This window comes from Panthera onca, chromosome E2, assembly GCF_046562875.1.
Source record: "Panthera onca isolate mPanOnc1 chromosome E2, mPanOnc1 haplotype 2, whole genome shotgun sequence".
Classification (NCBI taxonomy): Eukaryota; Metazoa; Chordata; class Mammalia; order Carnivora; family Felidae; genus Panthera; species Panthera onca.
Genome location: NC_138353.1, coordinates 27,909,587 through 27,934,010, shown reverse-complemented (window position 1 = coordinate 27,934,010; position 24,424 = coordinate 27,909,587). Strand labels below are relative to the sequence as shown.

Genomic DNA, 24,424 nt, shown 5'->3' with positions numbered 1-24,424 from the left:
TCTAGATATAATCACCTTGAAGACTTTGTTAAACATTTCCAAAAATCTCTCCCTGCACATGTTACATGACAAGATAGCTGTTTTTATTTTTATTTATTTGTTTATTTTAAGCATTATTCAGTCTTTAAAAATATTTTTTCAGGCATCCAAGAACACATTAAATGCCACTGATATCTAAGCAAAAAAGTATTCAAAGTGTTCATGTCAGAAATTAATATTTGTTATATCTGAAAGCTCATTTCTTTAGACAAACCTCAAGAACTACTAAAGTTTTGGCAAAATGATCAAATGAGTTAATATAAATAAAAGAACCTTGTGAAGTGTGGGCTGAGAGGCAAGACATTACTGTTTGTTCACCTGCAGGGAATGCTGACTGGTTAGCCCCATAACAACACATCCATGTTTCAGGGCATTCATTCAGTAAATCTTGGTTGAATGTCTATCATCCATGCAGAACTGAGCTAATTGCTTTAGAGAGGATCAAAAAGCAACCAGGGTCTTTGGCTGCCTTCCATGAATTTACTGTCTGGTTATGGAGGAAAAAAAGGTAAATATCTAAAGTCAAACTGCAATTTATTCAATTAATTCCAACAAATATGTCTTGAGCAAATTATGTACCAGTGCTGGGGATACAGCAATGAACAATACTGATGAGGTTCCTGCTTTCATGGACTTTACTTTCTAGTGGGAAGGCAAGCGCATATAAAGTCAGACAGTGGATAAGTGCTATGAAGAAAAAGAAAGCCAGCAAAAGGGATAGTGACAGTGTGCTATTTTTAGATAGGCTAATCAGGGAAGGCTGCTCTGAGGAAGTGATATTTGAGCAGGGACTTAAATGAGGCAGTGGGCCATGACCATCTAGGGAATGATCCATCAGGCAGCGAGAATAACAAGTGCAAAGGCCCTGAGGCAGGTATGTACTTTGTGTGCAAGATGGCAAGGAAATGTAATTGAGTGTTGAATGTATGCCATGCTATAAAATTGTAATGAATGTTGAATGTGTACCATGGTATAGAATTATAAAGTATCTCTTGCGGAAGTTTCCTCAAAAATCATCCAGTTTAAAGTAAAACAGAAGGGAATATTATATACACAAAAATGTATTCATTTCCCCCAACAAATCTGCAGTGTTTTGTCTCAAAATAATCTACAACTGCATCCAAAGAGATAGACTACACTAATTTCAATAATAAATTTTGATTACTCAACCTTTTCATTTTGCTATTTAGAACAAAAGAACACTTATTACAGTCTTTAAAACCATCTGCATTAAATTGATGAGCCAAAAAAACACAGCTATCACAAACACAGACATTTTGCTCCATAATCTAATGTCCTATTCATTCTCAGTATTCTTATTCTTAGGGGGGAAAATGTTGAGTCGATGGTTTCAACTTGAAAGATTCACTGAAACATTAAGTTTCTGCAGAGTCAAAACTGAGTGGAAAAATGAGAAGAAAGCCAGTTATCAAGCAAATTTAAATATGACTTCATTGATTTATCAACTTGGATAAAACTGAAGGGAAATTTCACACACATACTACTGCACGGTATTATTAATAATTGTCATTATAATTAAATCTTAGGCAGTACGTGACTATATTACTTCAGAGTTAACAAGAACCATGAATAGTAAGTCATAAATTATTAGTATCTTCAGTGTTTGGGCTATGACGTATTTGCTCCAGGTGTTAATAATCGGGCTTAGGCCCCATTTACGAACTTTCCCCTTTTGCACACAATATACATCATTGTACCATGTTTTTTTTCTCCTTCATGAATACAAATAGGATTTCAAGTAGGAGAATCTGTTTCAATGACATTTCAAAATAATAGCCAATGTGGAAGCCTGTGTCTCGTTCCAGTCAAAATTTCTTCTTTTTTTTAAGTTTTTTTTTTTTTTTTTTTTTGGACGTGGGGGAGGAGGGGGAGGGGAGGGGAGGAGGGGAGAGGTGCGGAGAGAGGGAGAGAGAGAATCCCAAGTAGGCTCCTTGCTGACAGCCCCGAGCCCAACGTGGAGCCCGATGTGGGGCTCAAACCCAGGAATGGTGAGATCATGACCTGAGCCAAAAACCAAGAGTCAGATGCTTGACCAACTGAGCCACCCAGGTGCCCCAGTCAGAATCTCTTCTATTCCTTAGAAACAAAATTGCTCAAGTTCTGTGCCATCCTATGATCTCTGGAGTGTGTGTATGTGTATGTGTGTGTGTATGTTTAAGAGCTTTATAGTATAATTTCTATATTCTAAAATTCACCCATTTGAAGTGTACAATTTAATGAATCATTTTAGTGAATTTACAGATCTATGCAGCCATTGCCACAATCTGATCTTGGAATGTTTCCAACCCCAAAAAGATTGGTAGAGCTCATTTGTAGTCAATCCATTTTCCCAACCCCATGCCCAGGCAAATATTAATCTACTTTCTATTTCTATAGATTTGCCTTTTCTGGATAACCTCCATTTTGGTTGGTGTTTCTATAGAATTTGACCATGGCAGTGCTAAAGCACCCACAGAGAATTGCTTGCCTAGCCTAATGGCAACTAAAAACAAAACAAAAACTGCCAGAATTTCTGACCAATCTGTAAAAAATTCCAGACATTTTCCAGATTCAAGTTTATACAAGGCTGGTAAGGCAGCTCCTTCAACCATCTTTCCTATTGTACGGGAAATAGCATCCTTGGCCATGAGCTTGCAAAGCAGGCTGTCCCTGGACAGCCATTCTCCAGAGAGGAAGCCCAGAAACTCAGCCAAGATCCAGCACTCAAACAACCCTTTGCATTCTACCATTTCTTTTTAACATATCACTGCTGTGGGAAAGAGAGAATAAGGGGGATAAGGTGGTCTTGCCTAAGAAGGTAGTCACCCACAACTGCTTTTGTCAATTGTCATTGAGCAGCCGAAGCAGAGAAATTCCATTTCTAAAGACAAAGGCTCTTACTAACCATCAAAATCTCACTCCAGAATATTCTCTTGCTAGAACATACATAACTTGAAATGCAGTCCAGACCTTCTCCTCCAAAAAGTTATTTGGTATGATTATTAATTAATGTATCAACTTGACTGCCCATTGAGTGCCCAGATTAAACATTTTTTCCAGGTGTGTCTGCAAGGATGGCCCTGGAAGAAATTAGCATTTGAATGGGTGGATTTGGTGATGTAGATGGTCCTCCCCCATGTGGGTGGACCTTATCCTATCAGTTGAGGGCCCAAATGAAGCAAAAGATAGAGGAAAGAATTTGTCCCTTTTTTCTTGCCTTGCTGATTGAACTAGGACATTTCATGTCATCTTCTCTAGCCCCCTGAGCAATATTTACACTGCTGGCACCCTTGGTTCTCAGGCCTTCAGACTCAGACTCCATACCACTCCATACCACTGGTTTGACTGGGTCTCCAGCTTGCAGATAGCAGACTGTGGGACTTCGTAGCCTCCGTATCTGTATGAGCCAATTCCTCATAATAAATCTCCATATAAATCTCTACATATGGGTATATATTGTACAACAAATCCAAATAGGTCATATATATGAAAATGAGAAGTGGGGGTTCTCCTGTAACAAATGCCTAAAAATGCAGAAGTGGCTTTGGAACTGGGTAATGGGGTAGAGAATGAAGTTTGGAAGTTCATGCTGGAAAAAGCCTACACGGCACAAACAGACCTTTATTTCTTTATTTGTAAGATTTTATTGTTAAGAAATCTCTACTCCCAACATGGGGCTCAAACTTACAACCCCAAGATCTAATGTCACACACTATACCGACTGAGCCAGCCAGGTGCCCCATGAATATATCTTTAAAAGTAATTCTGGTGAGGGACGCCTGGGTAGCTCAGTCAGTTGAGCATCCGACTTTGGCTCAGGTCATGATCTAATGGTTCATGGGTTCAAGCCCCATGTCGGTCTCTATGCTGACAGCTCAGAGCCTGGATCCTGCTTCGGATTCTGTGTCTCCCTCTCTCTCTCTGTTCCTCCTCCACTCGCACTCTGTCCCTGTTTCTCTCTGAAAAAAATAAAAGATGAATAAAATAAAAATAAATAAAAGTAATTCTGGTGAGAGCTCAGAAAGAGAAGATGAGAACTGTAGAGAAAGCCTCAGTCATCTTAAGGAATCCCTAAGTGGTCAGGAGCAGTATGTTGGTAGAAATATGGGCAGTAAAGGCCATTCTGATGAGGTCTCACATGGAAATAAAGAACGTCTTACTGGAAACTGGAGGAAAGGCGTTCCTTGCTATAAAGTGGCAGAGACATGGTTGAATGTGTTTGTCTTCTAGAGTTTTGTGGAAGGCAGAAATTGCAGGCAATGAAACTGGATATTTAACTGAAGCAATTTCTAAAAAAAGGGTTGAAGGTGTGGCTTGGCTCCACCTGGCTGCTTATAGTAAAATCCAAGAAGAAAGAAATGACTTGAAGATAGAATTGTTAAGCTAAAAGGAAGTAGAACTTCATGATTTGGAAAATTTTCTGCCTCGCCATATTGCAAAAAATGAGAACATTAAGGATATGGCCAAGTAACCATTTGAGTTATTGGCTAATGAGTCTGGGTGTGAACCACAGATTCATCAGCCACCCCAGGAAGAAAACTGCCAGCAATAGGAGAGGGGAAAGAATGAAGGAAGGAAGGCTGTCAGACCTCAGGGGTTTCACAGGATGAGCCCATAGAACTATTTAGCTGAGATCACACACTATTCTTTAAAACAAGGGAAGAATGACCCAAGAGGCAATTCGGAGACTATTGGGGCTGTCTTCTTGGTTTCAAAATTTGTATTACTTAAACACATAGATGCATACAACACATGACTTCACATTTTAATGATTTCCAAAATAAAATCACTTCTTCAGCACTCACTCGCGTAACTGGTGCTCTGCCCTCCCTGTCCAAGCACCACCTACTCTATTATTCATTTCCACCTGATTCCCCTCCAGGACGTTTTGTGGCAAGCATCTTCACCACAAGAATTGCTACAGACAGAATTGAGTATGTTTGGAACATGTACATCATGCTTTGATTGCCTCAAAAGGCAGCAGAAAGGCAAATTTTATTTCTGGACATATGTAAGTCAAGCCACAGGGGCCTTTTCTAAGGTAAAATGCACGACACAGGGTGCCAAGCTTTTCCCTTATTGTATATCTAGCCCAAAAGACATTTCATTCGAGAAAAAAATTGGATAATTTAAGTTACAGAGTTACCCTGAAGTCTTTGGACAGTCTAATAGGCTTTGGAAAATGCAGCCAAATAGTAAGGGGCAATTTCTGTATTTGTTTGGTGGAAGTTAAAAAAAGCCAACTGAAAATTTGCAGGCTGAGAACAAATGGACAGGACCCATTGCACGGCAAGGAAAAGTGAGTCAGAGAATAAAGCACAGACCTCTGGGAGGTCACACACCATATGCCACAAATGGAAGCTGCTGAGGTTACCACCTATCAAAAACAAAACAAAACAAAACAAAACAAAACAAAACAAAACAAAAAAACACTGCCACATCCGGTTAGTGGAACAGTTTCAAATTTGTTGCCCTGGTCTGCTTTGAAACTAGTCTATATAACACATTTACAATATAATGCAAGTCATGTATCCCAAGTCTGGAGGGAATATTTGAGACTCGGTTATTCATTCTCAGTCATTGTGAGGGACTGTGGCCACAGCAACACAAGATTATTGACCTCGTTCAAAGTTCGAACACTGGACCTGAAAACACACAACCAGAATGAATGTTCAATGATTAATCAACATCTGTGAATTGATGGCTAAAAAGCAGTGAGTTATAAGATAGCATTTCTATCTAGCTTTTTAAATCATAATTAGTTGTATGTGCATGTGTGTGTGTGTGTGTGTGTGTGGGCGTGTGTGTGTAAAAGATTACAATTTCTCACAGGTGACAAAAGCTGTATCAGCTTATTCAATCTGTTCAAGCCACACATCTTGCTTGTGGCTGCAAGGTCATAACTTTGAATGCTGTAAAGATCAAAAGCTGCACTCAGCCTCTTGGCCAAAATAACATCCTTCCTAGGAAACATTCGGATACTTTAACTAATTGGTGTCTTTGCCATTCATTCATTCATTCATTCATTCCACCATCATTTTTTTTTTTTTAGTTTTTTTTAATGTTTATTTCTGAGGCAGAGAGAGACAGAGCATGAGTGGGGGAGGGTCAGAGAGAGAGGGAGACACAGAATCAGAAGCAGGCTCCAGGCTCTGAGCTGGCAGCACAGAGCCCGACGCGGGGCTCAAACTCACAAACCGTGAGATCATGACCTGAGCCAAAGTCGGTCGCTCAACCGACTGAGCCGCCCAGGCGCCCCTATTCCACCATCATTTAACACTGGGGTATAAAGATGTGTCCTGGTGGCACATCTTTGGACTCCCAAGGGGTAAGAAGGAGGAAAGAATGATCAGGGAAATGATCTGGCTCAATATATTTCAAAGTGCAAAAAGTGCACATCCCTCCCATCCCTATTTGTAATAGTGCTGCATTCACGTGTAGCAACCACTTCTGTTCTAAAACTGTTCAAATCCATTTCACTGCCATCAGGAAGCTGAGAAAATTTGACTCCAATGGAGGATTATGCTTATCTATATAGTACTATATGACCTATAATACTATATGATTTTCCCAAATCACTAGGAATTCCATATCTTACTATCAAATATGAGAAACCCCTAAATAATGTTCTCTTACTTTTATTTCTTTTGTAGCCATTCCAACTTATAAAATATGCAAGAAGCAAGAAAAAAGGAAAGTGCATAAGAAAGTTTCTTGAAATGTCCCTGTGGAGTTGGACCCGCCTTCATGTGATACCGTATAATGTGCTTCCAGGGTTGGAGTAGGAAGATAAAAACTTCACTCATTAGAAGTCACACACACATTTGGAAAAATCTCAACTTCAAGCACCCATTTGAATTACAATACACAAAAATCTGTGTTTCTCAGATTGTCAAAGATTAAACAGTATAATAACACCCAGTGCTGGTGAGGGTATGGGAGAAACTAGTCTTTTTCACTGTCCATGGAAAAATAAAGTAGAGAAAAAGCTTTAGAGGACTATCTTGGTCCTATCTATCAAATATAAAATGTGGATATCCTTTGACCCAGTGTATTAACTTGGCTCCAGCTGCCGTAACAGAAAACCAGAGACCGAGTGGTTTCAACAACAGAAATGCATTTTCTCACAGTTTTGGAGGCTGGAAGACCAAGATCAAGATGCCATCAAGGTTGGTTTCTGGTGAGACCTCTCTTCCTGGCTTGAAAGTGGCATCTTCTCCCTGTGCCCTTACATGTGCACATGCAGAAAGAGAGAGAGCTCAGGCGTCTCTTCCCTTCTTGTAAGAACAGCAGTCATATTGGATTAGGGCTCTACCCTATGACTTCATTTAACTTTAATTACCTCCCTAAAGGCTCTGTCTCCAAGTAGAGTCACATTAGGGGTTAGAGCTTCAACATATGAATGGAGAAGGAGGTCACAAATAGAGTCCCCAGCACCCAACAAATCTACTTTTAGAAATTTATCTTATGTGGGGCACCTGGATGGTTCCGTTGGTTAAGAGTCTGACTCTTGATTTCAGCTCAGGTTGTGAACTCACAGTTTTGTGAGTTCAAGCCCCGCATCAGGCTCAGTGCTGACAGTGTGGCGCCTGTTTGGGATTCTCTTTCTCCCTCTCTTTCTGCCCCATCCCTGGTTGTGCTCTTTCTCTCTCTCAAAATAAATAAATATTTTTTTTAAAAAAAGAAATTTATCTTACATGTTTGCATGTGTGCACAAAGATCTCTGAATAAGAATCTTCCAAAGTTGCTTTGTGTGCAGTAGCCAACATAAGCATACATCAGGAGGGGGCTAGTTAAACAAATTAAGGTACATTCAGTCAATAAAATATTACTATGCACCTGTTAAAATAAATGAACCAGCACTAAACATGTTGACATAGAGAAATCACTAATACATCATTAAGTGGAAAAAGCAAGGTGCAGAGCAGTGTATAGAATATGATCCAATTTCTATTAAAACAACAAAAAAGCTTAAGCACCAATATTTTCTGGAAGGATTTGTAAGAAACCATTGAGAGTCATTACCTCAGAGGTAATGGGGGACTTGGAGCATGGTGTGGAGGGGCTGTCCCTTCTACCCTTCTGTACACTGTGTACTCCACCTGCCTACACCGCTGTGTGGAGGTATGTGACTTTTGTTTAAAAATTGGGGTAAATTTCACATAGCAAAAGCTTCACCATTTTAACCAGTGAGAAGGATATGACGCAGTGGAACTTAGTTCATTCCCAATGTTGTGCAACCATCACCTCTATCAAGCTCCAAACATTTTCATCATTCCAGGGAGGCAGGTACTCCTCATCCTCCCCTCCCACAGCCCTTGGTAACCACTAATCTGCTTTCTGTCTCTATAGATTCACCTATTGGGATATTTCATATAAATATAATCATATAATATGCGGCATTTGTTCCTGACTTCGTTCACTTAGATTAATGTTTTCAAGGTTCATCCATGTTGTAGCATGCGTCAGTAATTTATTCCTTTTAATCCTTTTTTTTATTTTTAGAGAGAGAGAGAGAATCTTAAGCAGGCTTCACACTCAGCAAAGAGCCCAACATGGGGCTCGATCCCACGAGTTGGAATGAGTTGGGCCAACATTCAAGAATTGGGCACTCAACCAACTGAGCCACCCAGACACCCCAGTACTTTATTCCTTTTTATGGCTAAATAATATTTCACTGTATGAATATACTGCATTTCGTTTTTTCAGTCATCCATTAATGGCCATTTGGGGTGTTTCGTTTTGGCTACTGTGAATAATGCTGTAATGAATATTCACATACAAGCTTTTATTTTAATACCTGTTTTCAGTTCCTTTGGGTATATACCTGGGAGTGGAATTGCTGACTCATCTAGTAATTCTATGTGTAATTTACTTGAGGATGAATGTTGCTTTTTATTGTGTTTAAATATTTAATTTCAAGGGCACCTGGGTGGCTCAGTTGGTTACGCATCCACCTTGGGCTCAGGTCATGATCTTGCAATTCGTTAATTCAAGCCCCGCATCAGGCTCCGCGCTGACAGTGAAGAGCCTGCTTCAGATCCTCTGTCCCCCTCTTTCTCTGCCCCTCCCCAAATTGCATGTGCACGTGCTCTCTTTCTCTCTCAAAATAAATAAATTTTTAAAAAATACTTAAAAAATATTTAATTTCACACCACAAATTAAACTGTATAGGACAAGATATTTAAAGATCTTTTAGTATAGTTTTGTATTAAATGGACATTGTCAATGGACATTATTTATCTAAATTAAAACAGCAACTTGGATTTAACAATATATTTTGCCCTAGGGCCTACTAGATATCTTGTATAAAATGGACATCGATGTTCTTGCTGTCGAAAAGTGTCTCTCAAAAGTATTCTTTTGATAACCCCAATATCCTTAGATAAAATACAATGCAATAAATAGTAATTATTCTAATTTTAGAGATATTGTTTGCTCATTCAGAAAATAACTATTGACCACACCCATTCAGGACTGTTATTTCAAAAAACATATAAAATAACAAATGTCAGCAAAGACATGAAGAAACTACAACTTCTGTGCACTGTTGGAGGGGACAGAAGATGGTGCAGCTGCTATGGAAAACAGTATGGAGGTTCCTCAAAACATCAACAGAACTACCCTATGATCCTGCAATTCCATTTCTAGATATATACCCAAAAGGATTGCAATCAGAGGCTTCATTATATATGTATACTTTCATAGCCCCATTATTCACAGGGTGGAACCAACCCAAGTGTCCATCAACAGATGAATGTGTAAACAAAATATGGTGTGTATCTCTTGATAGATAGATGATAGATAGATAACATAGATATAGATAGCTAGAGATAGCCGTATAGGAAAATAAACACACACACACACACACACACACACACACACACACACACGCACACACACACACTGGAATAATATTCAGCCTTAAAAAGGAAGGAAATTCTGATGCATGCTAAGACATAAATAAACCTGGAAGACATAATGGTTTTTGTTTGTTTTGTTTTGTTTTGAGACAGAGAGAATCTTAAGCAGGCTCCACACTCAGCACAGAGCCCAACCCCACGACCCTGGGATCATGACCTGAGATGAAATCAAGAGTCAGACACTCAACCAACTGAGCCCCCCAGGTACCCCTTGAAGACACAATGCTAAATGAAATAAGCCAGTCGGAAAATAACAATTATATGGTTCCACTTACATGAGGTACCTGGAGTAGTTAAATTCATAGAGAAAGGGAGTCGAATGGTAGTTGCCAAGGGCTGGGGGGGGAGTTAATGTTTAATGGGGACAAAGTTTCAGTTGGGGAGAGTGAAAAAAGTTCTTGAAATGGATGGTGGTGACAGTTGCACAACAGTGTGAATTTCCTTGATGCCACTGAACAATACACTTTAAAAAGGTTAAAATGGTCAATTTATGTTATATATATTTTACCACAAAGAAAAGGAACATACACATACACACAAAAGTAAATAAAAATAACTACTGAGCCCCTACTAAGGGCACTGAGGGTCTAGTGGTGAACAAACCATATAAAACACAGTCCCTGCCTTCATAGAGCTTACTATCGAGTAGGGGAGACAAATAATAAATAAAAAAATCAACACACACACACACACACACACACACACTTATAGCCATATACATGTATATCTTTATAAAATCATACAGTGTATTTTTAAAATACAGGTGAGCATTTTTTTCTGTAATGTTCTTTTCTCCACAGTCTTAGACATCTCTCAGTGTTAGTCCATGTGACTACTTGCCTCCTTTTTTAACTCCACACAGAACTGCACGTGGAGACAGGGCTGTAGTGATATAGCCATACCCCTGTGAAAGCGACATGTAGGTAGCTGGCCATCTTTTGCTGGTATAAACACTGCTCTCAGGAAGATCTTCCTAGAAGCTCATGTCATTCTACCTCTTAAAAGCAGGTCGTTTAACAACAACTTTATTTGTATTTTTTTAATGTTTACATTTTTTTCTGTATTTATTTATTTATTTTTATTTATTTATTACCATGTATATAGATTTTATTAGGATTCCAGTTCAAACAAACAAACTGGAAAAAAAAAAGATTAAATACAGTCATTTTCAGACCATGAAAAGTGATAAGATTTGCTGCAAGTGGATCTGCACTACAGGCAATACTAAAGGGTGATCTTAAGACAGAAGGAAAGTGAGGTGCAGGGAGGAACAAGGAGCAATTAAAATGTTAAATATGGGAAATAATATGAATGAAATGACTAAGCAAAGTAAAATTAACAAAGGTGACACATACAAAAATCAACTGCATTTCTAAATTCAAGTGGCAGTTTGCAAATAAATTTTATGAACAGAAACCATTCATAACAGATTCAAAATATCAGATTCCTAGGAATTAGTTTAACAAAATCTGTGAAAAACTTCCTAACAGAGTATAATAGAATATAGTGGTAAAATTTTTAAAGTCCTAAAGAGACAGAGATATATCTTGATTCTAAAGTAGAAGACTCATTATTGCAAAAGTGTTCAATTCTCTCCAGATTGCTTCTGCTTTCAAAACAATCCCCAATTTTTTTCTGTGGAATTTTGCAATATGATTTCAAAATAGAAATGCCAACATATAAGAATAGCAAAGACAATTTAAATAGACAAAACAAGGTGGGGAGACTTGCTGTACTAGATATCAAGATTTATTATAAAGTTACAGTAATTAAAACAATATTTTATTAGTATCAGATTAGACAGATCAAAAAAACATAGAACACTTCACGAATTTGCCTGTCAACCTTGTGCAGGGGCCATGCTAATCTTCTCTGTATCGTTCCAATTTTAGTATATGTGCTGCCGAAGACAGCACTTATCTTTATTTTTGAGAGAGAGAGAGACAGAGCGTGAGCAGGGGGAGGAACACACAGAGAGGAAGACAGAATCCAAAGCAGGCTCTAGGCTCTGAGCTGTCAGCACAGAGCCCGACTCGGGCCCGAACTCATGAACTGTGAGATCATGACTTGAGCCAAAGTCAGACACTCAACTAACTGAGCCACCCAGGGGACCCTTTAATGTTTATTTTTGAGGGGGGCGGGTAGAGAGAGCGGGAGATCCAGAATCTGAAACAGGCTCCAGGCTCTGAGTAGTCAGCACAGAGCCTGACTCAGGGCTCGAACTCATGAACCGCGATATTACGACCTAAGCCGAAGTTGGACACTTCACTGACTGAGTCACCCCGGGGTGACTTATCTTTATTGTTTAAATGAATCCCCAGGGGTGCCTAGGTGGCTCAGTCGGTTGAGCATCTGACTTCGACTCAGGTCATGATCTCACAGATCGTGAGTTCGAGCCCCGCGTCGGGCTCTGTGCTGACAGCTCAGAGCCTGGAGCCTGCTTCGGATTCTGGGTCTCCCTCTCCCTCTGCCCCTCCTCCGCTCATGCTCTGTCTCTGTCTCTCTCTCTCCCTCTCTCTCTCTCTCTCTCTCAAAAATAAATAAACATTAAAAAAAATTTTTTTTTAAATAAATGAATCCCCAGACCTATCCAAGTAATCATCAAGGTGATCCCCCTTGACAGATGCAGAAAAGGAGGCTTGGTTTAGATAAGCAAGTTCTTATAAATTTTTTTATACTTGTTGTCTCTCCTAAACGAAAACACTGTTCTTCAAACCAGGGTTTATTATTGCTCTGATTTTCCAGGGTCTCATTTCATCTCATTCCTGCTGTGTAAGAACTTAGCAATTGGCTTTTCAGCTGTACTTTCACCCGTAGTTCAGCAAGAATTTCCATCCACACACTCCTAGATTAGATCTTAAAACTTAGCCTTGAAGTTCGCTGTTTGGAGCTGAGAACCCACCGGCAATTTTCAGTTTGAGGGTGAGAGATTTCCCTCTTGAACTTGCCTCCCCTGTAACTGGCAGTGACATGACTAATGTGGGGCGTGTCGTCAGATTTTCCCACTAGAATTTTTTTTAATTTTTAATTTTTTAAGTTTATTTATTTTTTGAGAGAGAGTGTGTGTGCAAGCAGGGGAGGGGCAGAGAAAGAGAATCCCAAGCAGATCCTGCACTGTCACCACGGAGCCCGATGCAGGGCTCAAACCCATGAACTGTGAGATCATGACCTGAGCCAATATCATGAGTCCCACACTTAACTGACTGAGCCATGCAGGCACCCCTAGAATTTTTAAATACATTGTCTTCCCAGTTCAAACAACTATATTGTTCTGATCCTAAGTAGACGAAATATAATTTAATCTCAAATCAAATTAATTTCTATTAAATAGAGATATAAACTGACTTAAGTAATCTTTGATATCTGCAGAAGGAAATTAATTTGATAACTGGAAATGAGAATTATCTTCTATCCTAAGGCGAGAAATCTAAGATAATCGCCTTGCACATTGACTAACGCTATTGCATGAATGGCTAATGCACAAAGCTATTACATACCCCGAATGTAAATTTATGAATTTATAAATCTCACACATGCACAATTTTCTCCCCTCAAACACAACTTTTTTTTTTTTTTTAATTTTTTTTTTTTCAACCTTTTTTTATTTATTTTTGGGACAGAGAGAGACAGAGCATGAACGGGGGAGGGGCAGAGAGAGAGGGAGACACAGAATCGGAAACAGGCTCCAGGCTCCGAGCCATCAGCCCAGAGCCTGACGCGGGGCTCGAACTCACGGACCGCGAGATCGTGACCTGGCTGAAGTCGGACGCTTAACCAACTGCGCCACCCAGGCGCCCCTAAAACACAACTTTAATATATGCCTTGTGTTGCTTTGGGTTCTCCCAGAAGCAGACACTGAGCCAATGTGTCAAGTGTAAGGAATTTATGTGGCAGGTGATCCCAGGAGACATCAGCATGGGAGAAGGGAAATCAGGTAGCGAAGGGAAGGCAGCAATAAAGTTTTGTTTTCAAACAGGGTCCCAGTGTGAGTGACTAAGACTTAATCCTGCTGGAGAACTCTGGGATCTCAGAGCCACCCCACAGAGGGGGCAAGAGTGCTGGGTATTTATTTACACACTTCTTCCTGCCAGTCAATGATGGAGGGATTTTTCTCAGGGCGGCGGGTCAGGGGGTGGGTGAGTTTCCTCCACTCCTTACACTTCTGAGCTGTCATGTTGGGGCCAAGGAGGACCTAGGGGCCAAAGAAAGACCTCAGGCAAGGAAGTGGCAGGGGACTGGCAGCTGGAAGTCAGGCCAATGTGCACCAAAGGGGTAAGGATGAGGGTAGATGTGTGCAAAGCAGCATTGCCACACCTTTCTTCCTGAAACTTCTAAGTAAACTTAATGGCCTCTTTTCTTCTTTTTCCCCCAGAATTTATTCCGCCGTCCATGTCATTACACAGATCAGAGACTCACAGGTCTTTCATTCTCTACGGGGACTCTGCAAGCACCCCCCTCGCATAGACAGGGAGGAACAGGGACTTGCTCACCTCTTCATCTCTAGCAGGAAAGAGCGTGGTGAGAGCTACAGGACACGTGGCTTCCAGATGCCTGGTGCTTTCTAAAGCCGTCTTTAAAAATCTAGAACACAGGAAGTTTTCTCAGGTTGCTGGTTGTCATTTTTCTTTCCAAATGTTAAAAGAAGAAATTTGGGCCAATTTGGGGAATTAAAAATACAAAGTTCTTGGGGTGCCTGGCTGGCTCAGTCGGATGAGCATCCGGCTTCGGCTCAGGTCATGATCTCACGGCTCGTGGGTTCAAGCCCCACGTCAGGCTCTGTGCTGACAGCTCGGAGCCTGGAGCCTGCTTCAGATGCTGGGTCTCCCTCTCTCTCTGCCCCTCCCCCGCTCACGCTCTGTCTCTCTGTCTTTCAAAACTAATAAATAAATATTTAAAAATTTTTTTAAAAATACAAAGTTCTAAATGTATATGAGCCTGGGTGGCTCAGTCGGTTATGTGTCCAACTCTTGATTTCGGCTCAGGTCATGATCTCACGTCATGGGATGGAGCCCTGAGTCAGGCTCGGTTCTATCAGCGTACAGCCTCCTTCAGACTCTCTTTCTCTCTGCCCCTCCCCTGCTCACGCATGCTCTTGAAATAAATAAGTAAACACATAAAAAAAAAAATGTATATGTCAAATGGTTTTAAGTACTAAAGAAGAAAAATACATCAGAGAAAGGGTGTATATATATATATATTATTTTTCTTTTTACCCTTTAGCAATTCAAACTCCAGGATCTTGTGCCCAGTCATACAAGTAATAGAATATTCACTGCAGCATTATCTGTGGTAGCAAAAGACTAGAAACAATCTAGATATCCATCTACTTAAGAACATTTGTATAGCATTTAACATGTTAGGCACTGTTCTGTGTCTTACAAATATTCACTCACTCAACCCTCAACAACAAACCTGTTCAGTGGCACTGTCATTATTCATTATTACCTTTTTCAGATGAGAGAACTGAGGTGCAGAAATTAAGTCATTTGTCCAAGTTTACACAGTGAGAAGGGGGTAGAGTCAGGATTGGAGCCCACACTGTCTGGCTCCAGAGTCTAATCGTTTAGATTAGAGATCAGGGCTGGCTTCCTCTCTAAGACAAGACTAAATTACGGTTCCAACCCTTCAATGGAATTCTATAGAGCTGCCAAAAAGAATGAGGGCAGTTCTGTACATGTTGATACAGAAAGATCTCTAAGATATTAACTAACAGCATCAAGGTATTGAACAGTGTGAAGAGTAAGCTACCAATCGCATTCCAAAACAAGAGAAGAACAAATATATGTCCTTTGTTATGCGAAGAGAATTTCTGGAAGGCTAAATGCAAAACCAGTAGGAGTACCTTTGGGGAAGGAAATGGAAGACACAAAAATTTTTCACGGACTTTTCTGGATTAATTATTTATCAGATACATGTAAACCTGTTTTATGATATGTATGTTAAATATAACGTTAAAAAATTAAAGGAGGGGCACCTGGGTAGCTCAGTCAGTTAAGCATCCGACTCTTAGGTAGGTCATGATCTCACTGTTCCTGGGATCAAGCCCTGCATGGGGCTCCATGTTGTCAGCACAGAGCCTTCTTGGGATTCTCTCTTTCTCCCTCTCTCTCTCTCTGCCCCTCTCCCACTAGTGCTCTCTTTCTCTCTCAAAATAAATAAATAAGCTTTAAAAGCATAATAAAAAAATAAAACTTATTTTAAAAAATTTAAAGGAATTATAACTTCTTTCAATAGAGCAATGGGAAAAGGTCATGTTTTGAATTTTCCAGAACTTACTCTACCTTATAATTCAATGTGAAAGACCAAAAGTGAAAACTTCCATGTCGTTCATATGGCTTTAAATTTTGGAGGAAGGGGACGGTTTATCAGGATATTTTATCGAACTGTGAGATGCATTAAATTCATGTGCAAATTTTAGTGAAAATAATTGCATAATATAGTTCATTTTGTTATTAGAGTGTGTAATGTTTTAAACACTGAGACAATTTTAAATATTTTCTGACTCTGTACACTGATGTTTGTAATAAAAAAGGAAAAGGGTGCCTGGGTGGCTCAGTCGGTTGAGTGTCTGACTTCGGCTCAGGTCATGATCTCATAGTTTGTGAGTTCGAGCCCCGCATCCGGCTCTGTGCTGACAGCTCAGAGCCTGGAGCCTGCTTCGGATTCTGTGTCTCCTCCTCTTTCTCTGCCCCTCCCCTTTCTTATGTTCTGTCTCTGTCTCTCAAAAATGAATACACATTAAAAAAAATTTTTTTTAAAGAAATAAAAAAGGAAAAAAGTCAGGCAATGATTTCAAACAGTTTTGTAAAATCATTTCAGCTCCATGTCCTGTACCTGTTCTACTGTCTGTAATTTAAAATCTGGTGGCCCTAAAAATGATCCACTATTCCAATTAGTTCAATAGCATTCATTAAAAAAATTCTTAATTTCTTTTGATTTTACTTGAATAACTTTGTCTTTTATGTTAAATAAACTCCAGAAATTGGTCCCTATAAATGAGAGTAGCAAAGTGTTTTTCCTGATTTCATACTAAATGGAAGTAATTAAAGAAGCTCCTTTATTCAAAAGAATTTGTGCTTTTCATGGACAGGCATATATTGCTGAAAATGTTAAAATTTTAGGGCAGCTGTGTTCTCAAAATTAGGATCCCTATATAAGATTAGGGAGGATAAAAATACATTTAAGCAAATACTGGAAACCACTTGCTTATAATTTCTCACTCTGCATAGAAAAAGCATAACTCAATTTAATTCTGTTCGTTAAATTAAGAAAATGCTCAATTAAGTGAGCCAAAATAGTTTCAATTAAAGATACAAATTTCTCTAATAGGGCAAAATTTGAGAATCTTCTACTATATAAAGACATAACATTTTTTTGGTTAGATAGTAAAACTAAGGTGAACTTTTTTTTTTCTTAACTAAGGGAACTTTTAACTAGAAAAAGCATATAAGCCAAGACCTGGAAACTCTCAATGCTTCTTACCAACAGAAGTAGTAAATGGGTTATGAGGATAGGGGGGAAAGAAACCAACATCCTTAAAAAGGAAATTAAAATTTTCTAGGCAAATTCTTTCTCAACTCAAACTACAGGTATGTTCTACCACACTTGGGCCTTAGTTTCCCATCTCAAGAAATAGACCATTATATGATTAGTTCCAGAAGCTAGAAACCAGGTGTCCCCTTGGGATTGTTTCTTTTTTTTTTTTTTTTAAGTGTATTTATTTTTGAGAGAGAAACACGTGCTCACGTGGCGAGGGTAGGGGAAGTAGAGGCAGAGAGAAGGGGAGGGGCAGAGAGAGAGGGAAAGAGAGAGAATCCCAAGCAGGCTCCACACTCTCAGCACAGAGCCCAATGTGGGGCTTGAACCTATGAACAGCGAGGTCATGTCCTGAGGTGAAATCAAGAGTTGGACCCTTAACTGACTGAGCCACCCAGGCACAGGATTTTCTTTTGCTCTATCGTCCACATCCAATGCATCACCAATTCATTCATTCTTTCATTCATTGAGAGTAAATGAGCAATGGTGACTCCAACCCTCAGCTGCCGCCTGGTCTCTTTTTGCCCTTGACAAATCCCCCTGAAGACTCCCCCCCCCCGCACCAGCTTCACTTCCCCATCTTCCTCAAATCTGACTTCAGACCTGGAATCACTTTGTAGAGACAGCTGTTGCTAATATCATCAGTGACATCCATGTGCCTCAACAGTGGGACCTTCTTCATCTCTCCTCTCAGTGGACCTTAATCCATATTCCACATGATCGGCTCTGTCCACATTCTGAAAGCAATCTTGTGGCTTCCCTGCCTTTTCACTCTTCTGGATTTTCTCCTACCTCTTAAGTTATTCCTTCTGTGTTTCTCTTCAGGTTCATCCTCCAACCAGGACATCTTCAAGTCTTGGTCTCAGTCCTCCTTTTCTCTTTTTACCTCTTTCTAGACTAGCAGTTCTCAAAGTGTGTTCCACAGATCCTTTTAAGGGTCCCACAAGGTCATAACTATTTTTGCAAAAATATGAAAATGTAACTGCCTTTTTAAAAAAATTTTTTAATGTTTATTCTGAGAGACAGAGAGAGTGTGAGTGGGGCAGGGGCAGAGAAAGAGGGAGACACAGAACCCAAAGCTGGCTCCAGGCTCTGAGCCATTAGCACAGAGCCCGACACGGGGTTCAAACCCATGAACCGTGAGATCATGACCTGAGCTGAAGTCAGACGCTCAACCAACCGAACCACCCAGGCACCCCAATTTTTAAAGATTTTTAAGTAATCTCTATACTCAATGTGGGGCTCGAACTTACAACCCTGAGGTCTAGAGTCGCATGCTCCACTGACTGAACCAGCCAAAGGCTCCATGACTTGCCTTTTTTGCTGTGTTGACATATTGATCTGTAGACACAAAAGCAAGGGCTCATAAAACTGCTTATGACTACTATGAATCAGGGCATTGGCACCAACTCTACTAATAGTAATTGTATTCTTCCCTATCATGCACTTACAGAAAAAAGAGGCAGCTGTACTTAAGAATGTGCTTGATGCTGTATGTTAAGTATACTGGAATTTTATTTATTTTTAATGTTTATTTATTTATTTTGAGAGAGAGTGAGAGTGTGCATGCCAGAGCAGGGGAGGGGCAGAGAGAGAGGGAGAGAGAATCCCAAGCAGGCTCCACAATGTCAGCACACAGCCCAATGCTCAGCTTGATCCCAATGAACCATAAGATTGACTCAAGCCAAAATCGTGAGTTGGACGCTCAGCTGACTGAGCCACCCAGGCACTCCAGTAGACTGAAATTTTTAAAAATGTGCTTAATGAATTAGTAAAAAGTATTAAATTTTATTAAGCCTTGACTCTTGAATACATCTCTTTCCATATAGATTTCAGTTTTTCTAGCACTTTTACTAAAAGGACCATTATTTCTCTATTGAATTAATCTGGCACCTTAGTGGAAAAGCATTTGGCCATATAATTATCGGTCTGTTTCTGGACTTTCAATTTTATTCCACTGATCTTTATGTCTTTCCTTATAACAATATTGTACTGTCTCAATCACTATAGCTTTACAATAAGTTTTAAAATCAGGTAGTAGAAGTTCTCCAAATTTGTTCACCTTTTAAAATGTTGTTTTGGATATTCTAAGTCCTTTGCATTTCCACATAAATTTTATTTTTTTAATTTAAGTTTTTTTAATGTTTATTTTTGAGAGAGAGAGAGAGACAGAGAGAGAGGGAGGGAGGGAGGGAGGGAGAGAGAGATACCAAGTGGGGGAGGGGCAGAGAGAGAGGGGGAGACACAGAATCCGAAGCAGGCTCCAGGCTCTGAGCTGTCAACACAGAGCCCGATGCAGGACTCGAACTCATGAGCCATGAGATCATGACCTAAACTGAAGTCAGATGCTCAACTGACTGACCCACCCAGGAGCCCCTCCACATAAATTTTAGAGTCAGGTTGTCAATTTCTACAGAAAAGCTTGCTGAGACATTGATTGGGATTGCCTTGAAGCTATACAGCAGTTTGGGGAGAGATGTCATCGTCCAATCCATGCGCTTTTTCCATTCATGTAGGTTTTCTTTAACATCTCTCAACCATGTTTTGTAGTTTTCAATGTACATCTATTATGTATCTTCTATAAATTTATTCCTTCATACATTTTTGGATGCTAACACAAATACGATTATTACCTGAATTTCCTTTTTGGATTCTTCATTGCTAGTATATAGAAATACAACGGACTTTTTAATGTTGATCCTGTATCCTGTGATCTTACTAAGTTTACTAATTCTAGTAGCTTTTTTGTATGTTCTTAAGAATTTTCTAAATACATGACAACTGCAAATAAAGTCAGTCTTGCTTCTTCCTAATACATATTCCTTTTACTTATCTTTTTTTTTTTTTTTTTTTTTTTTTGCTTTATTACACTGGTTAGGATTTCCAATATAATATTGGATATAAGTGGTCAGGATGAAAATCCTTGCCACATTTCTGATCTTAGGCAAAAATAATTCAATCTTTCATCATTGAGTATGACGTCAGCTGTAGGGTTTTTGTAGATGTTATTTAAATGGTTAAGAAAGTCTTCTACTGCTCGTTTGCTAAGAGTGTTAGATTTTTTTTTCAAATGCTTTTTTTTTCACCTATTAAGAGGGTCATATGGTTTCCACTTCCATTCTGTACAAATAACAGAAAATGTGAATCAACTGGTTTAAGCCATAATGACTTTTTTATCTTATAAAAAATCCAGTGAAGGGGGTGATTAACTCCCTTCTGTGGCTGAAAGATGGCCCCAGTAAGTGCTGCTTTTGTGTTCCATCGTTTGCAACATGTTGTTCTGATTGAAGTATAGGAGGAAAATCTCGACTCACAGAGATATGATTAATATAAGCCAACCACGGTAATTCCATCCCCTTATCAGTGGTAGAAGCAGAAAGAGGTGTTTGACCCAATTCTGCCTGCTGACATGTGAGGATACAACAGACTGGCTACATGCTGACCAATTCTGGCTCCTCTTTTGGGGCACAGACTAAGACTCCATTTCTCAGCCTCCTATGCTGTTAGGTTAGGGTGGGGAACTGGTTTTGGCCAATGCAATGTGGGCAAAAATAATAGTTGCCACTGTGGGGCTTAGCCCTAAAATGCAAGTGAGTTCCTTAGGTCACTCTCTCCTTAGTCACCCATAAGGCTAAAAGAAAATGACTCCAATATCATGGAAGCATGTAAAAGAACGATCCTAGATTCCCAAGAGAGCCACCCAGCTTGCACAGAACTGGAATGTGAGTGGGAAATAAATTTTTATTGTGTTGAGCCACATGGTCATTGGGATTGTTTGTTACAGCATATAACATCAAGTACTATGGCTGATACAGAGGGGAGGTTTGCTGCAGGGGGTTCTGAGACAAGTATTCAGCCCTTAAAGAGACAAAACAAGGAGAAAGTCCCTTTCCTGGCTCTGGACACTGATGTCTCCAGCCGTCTTCCAACCACAAAAGGGAGCTACCCTGTATGCTGAAGAAGGAAGAAAAAAATGGGGAAAGAGACTGGAGATCTGATGATGCCAATGAGCTTCTGAATCAACCAGCCCTCACTGGATTTTATGTGAGATAGTAAGCTCATTACAATTTAAGACAGTAGATCCATGTTTTCTGTTGTTTACACTCAAAAACATCTTACCTGATACAATAACAGAATAAACTCATCAGTTTTCCTCCAGCCTACTCCTCTTCTGGTGTTTCCTATTTTGGTGAAGGGTTACACCATCCAACAAGTTACATAAGCCAGAAACTTGAGTCAACCTTGATGCCTTCCTCCATCTTGCTGTTTTCCCCCTTGTGTCTAATCCATTACCACCTGCTGTTGTAACTTTCTACTTCATCACACCACCCTGATCAGAACCAACACCACCTATTTTCCAGACCACCCCAGTAACCTCCTGGCTGGTCTACCTGTTTCTCTCTGGTTCACCTCTAATCTTTTCTTCACTTCGTAGCCAGAGCATAGGTTTCCAAGATTGTAGTGTGATCATATCATCCCTCTTCTCTGTTTCTGCTGAAAAGTATTTGAAGGACTTTATTTTCCCATTTGCTTGTAAGATAAAGATGCGCCATCTTAAAAAACCCTGGCAGTCTGGACCCCACCTGCCTCACTATCATACCCAGCAACGAACACCCACCACAGGGGAGCTTCTACTGGCCCCTCATCCTTGTCTCACTCTCTAGCCCCAGGATCTTTGTACATGCTGTTCTCTCTTCCTGGAAACTATTCTCCCTGCTTTTTCCCTTAGTTAACTGCTTCTATCGTTTCTCAGGAAAGTCTTCCCTGGTCTCCCATGTAGCTTCGTAGCATTACGTACCCTCCCCCTTGGTAGCATTTGTCATATCTAATTTTACATAGATTGTATGTCTCCTACTAGCCCTTAACCTCTGCGAGACAAGGGCTGTATTTGTTTACCTTGGTGTCCTCGGTATCTAGCAGAATGCCCAGCACACAGTTAGGAGCTTCAATAAATCTGAACAAGAATGAAATGCTCTTAGGGCACCTGGGTGGCTCTGGTGGCTCAGTTGGCTCAGTCGGTTGAGCATCCGACCTTGGCTCAGGTCCTGATTTCGTGGTTCATGAGTTCAAGCCCCGCATCGGGCTCACTGCTGTCAGCCTGTCAGCACAGAGCCTGCTTCAGATCCTCGTCCCCCTCTCTGCCCCTCCCCTGCCTGCACTCTTCCAAAAAATAAATTTAAAAAGAAATTAAAAAAAGAATGAAGTGCTTTATGAAGAAAGGGTAAGCGCTCTTAGTGTCTAGAATAGTGACCCCTGATCTTGTCTAAAGGGTTAGAGAAAGTTTCCCTATGGAATTGCTAATCGAACTGAGTTTTTGTTTGTTTGTCTGTTTGTTTTCAAGATTTTATTTGTAAGTAATCTCTACAGCCCACGTGGGGCTCCAACTCACAAGCCTGAGATCAAGAGTGTTCTACTGACTGGGCCAGCCAGGCACCCCTGGGAGTTCTGAAGGACGATTAGGATAACTAGATGAAAGGGGAAAGGGGGAGAGGGCCTGGGGCAAGGAGGAAGAACCCCGGTAGTGGGTATGCATATACATGCTCACACAAATGAGTAAAGGACAGAATGGCTTAAGCTTAGAGTGAGGCAGAGAGCAGAACAGGAGACCAGAGGGTCAAGCAGGACCAGACTATGCAAGGAGTTATGGGTAGGATAATCCTATAATTTAATGTCTAAACTGGAGTACTTTTCAGCCTTTTAAATATTCATTTTCTAAGTTTTTATTTTAATATAATTTCAAACAATGAGAAGTTGCAAGGATGGTTCAGAGAAGTCCATGTACCCTTTCCCGATTTACTGTTTGTTTACCTTTTGTCCATTTGCTTCATGATTCTCTCTACATTTATATATAAATGATTATTTTTCGGGATCACTGAAGAGGAAGTCAAGGGACATCCTGCCCCTTTACAAGGACATTCTCTTTCATGACTACAGTGATAGAAACAGGGAATCTAACACTGATAAAACGCTATCATCTACTCCACATTGCAAGTTGGACATGGTCAGTTGTCTCAGTCCATTATAGCTCTTTCTATCCTGGTCCCAGCCCCAATTCTAGATCTCACAGTGTCTCATCAATTTATTTTAATCTTCATCCAGGGCCGTTTTGGCAGTCAAATACAGTGCCATCAATAATTATGCTGGGGGACGCCTGGGTGGCTCAGTCGGTTAAACATCTGACTTCAGCTCAGGTCATGGTCTTGCGGTTCGTGGGTTCGAACCCCACATCTGGCTCTGCGTTGTGGGCAGTGCACAGCCTGCTTGGAATTCTCTCTCTTTCCCTCTCTCTCTGCCCCTCCCTGACTCACGCCTGCTTTCTCTCTCAAAAAAGTAAGTAAAAAGTAAAAACTTTAAAAAAATAATAATTATGCTGGTCTGACAGGCACAATCCTAGTCAGGCAAACCTGGCCATGTGGTCATGCTACTTGCAGGATATAGCAAAGGACTTGAAACTTTGTATCTTGTGAGTAATGGAAACCATTGAAATGATTGCACATAAAAGCAAGTTAGAAACTTGAGTTACTTTATGTTTCAACTACTTTCACTTCATTCATTGGGAAGAAAAACTAAAATGGTGGTAAATATCTGTGTAATATTTATTAAGAAACAATTGCATCTAGAGTTGCTCAGAATACCTTCTAACTTAAACCTTGAAGAGTAACCAACTGCAGTACAAAATTGCAATTCTCAACCTGATGTCCATAAATCAGGTAAATGAATCAAATAAATCCAAAAACACTCTGAATCCCTAAGCAAAATATAAAGGTATGTGCATGTGGTGATTTCAAAATATGTCTACTGGGGCACCCAGCTGGCTCAGTCAGTAGACCATGTGACTCGATCTTGGGGTTGTAGGTCCAAGCCCCACATCAGGGGTAGAGATTACTTAAAAATAAAATACTTTGAATACTTACAAATAAAAAACT

The 24,424-nt window shown here is 40.1% G+C and overlaps 1 protein-coding gene and 1 non-coding gene across 3 annotated transcripts in view; both read right to left on the bottom strand.

The window, feature by feature from the left end:
- HEATR3 (HEAT repeat containing 3) overlaps nucleotides 1-24,424 on the bottom strand; it is a 69,361-nt gene continuing 44,937 nt past the window's right edge. The window contains exons 15-16 of one of the 2 annotated variants that reach the window (XM_078438616.2): nucleotides 14,453-14,543; nucleotides 1-1,437 (exon numbers count right to left, since the gene is read on the bottom strand). In XM_078438616.2, coding sequence (XP_078294742.1) covers nucleotides 14,463-14,543 — 81 coding nt within the window. In that variant the 3' untranslated portion in view covers nucleotides 1-1,437; nucleotides 14,453-14,462. The remainder of the gene's footprint in view (nucleotides 1,438-14,452; nucleotides 14,544-24,424) is intronic. The other variant, XM_078438617.2, reaches the window with a different exon arrangement.
- On the bottom strand, nucleotides 11,772-11,878 carry LOC132691399 (U6 spliceosomal RNA). Its single transcript, XR_009615748.1, has one exon. It is a non-coding gene; the product is annotated as a U6 spliceosomal RNA (small nuclear RNA).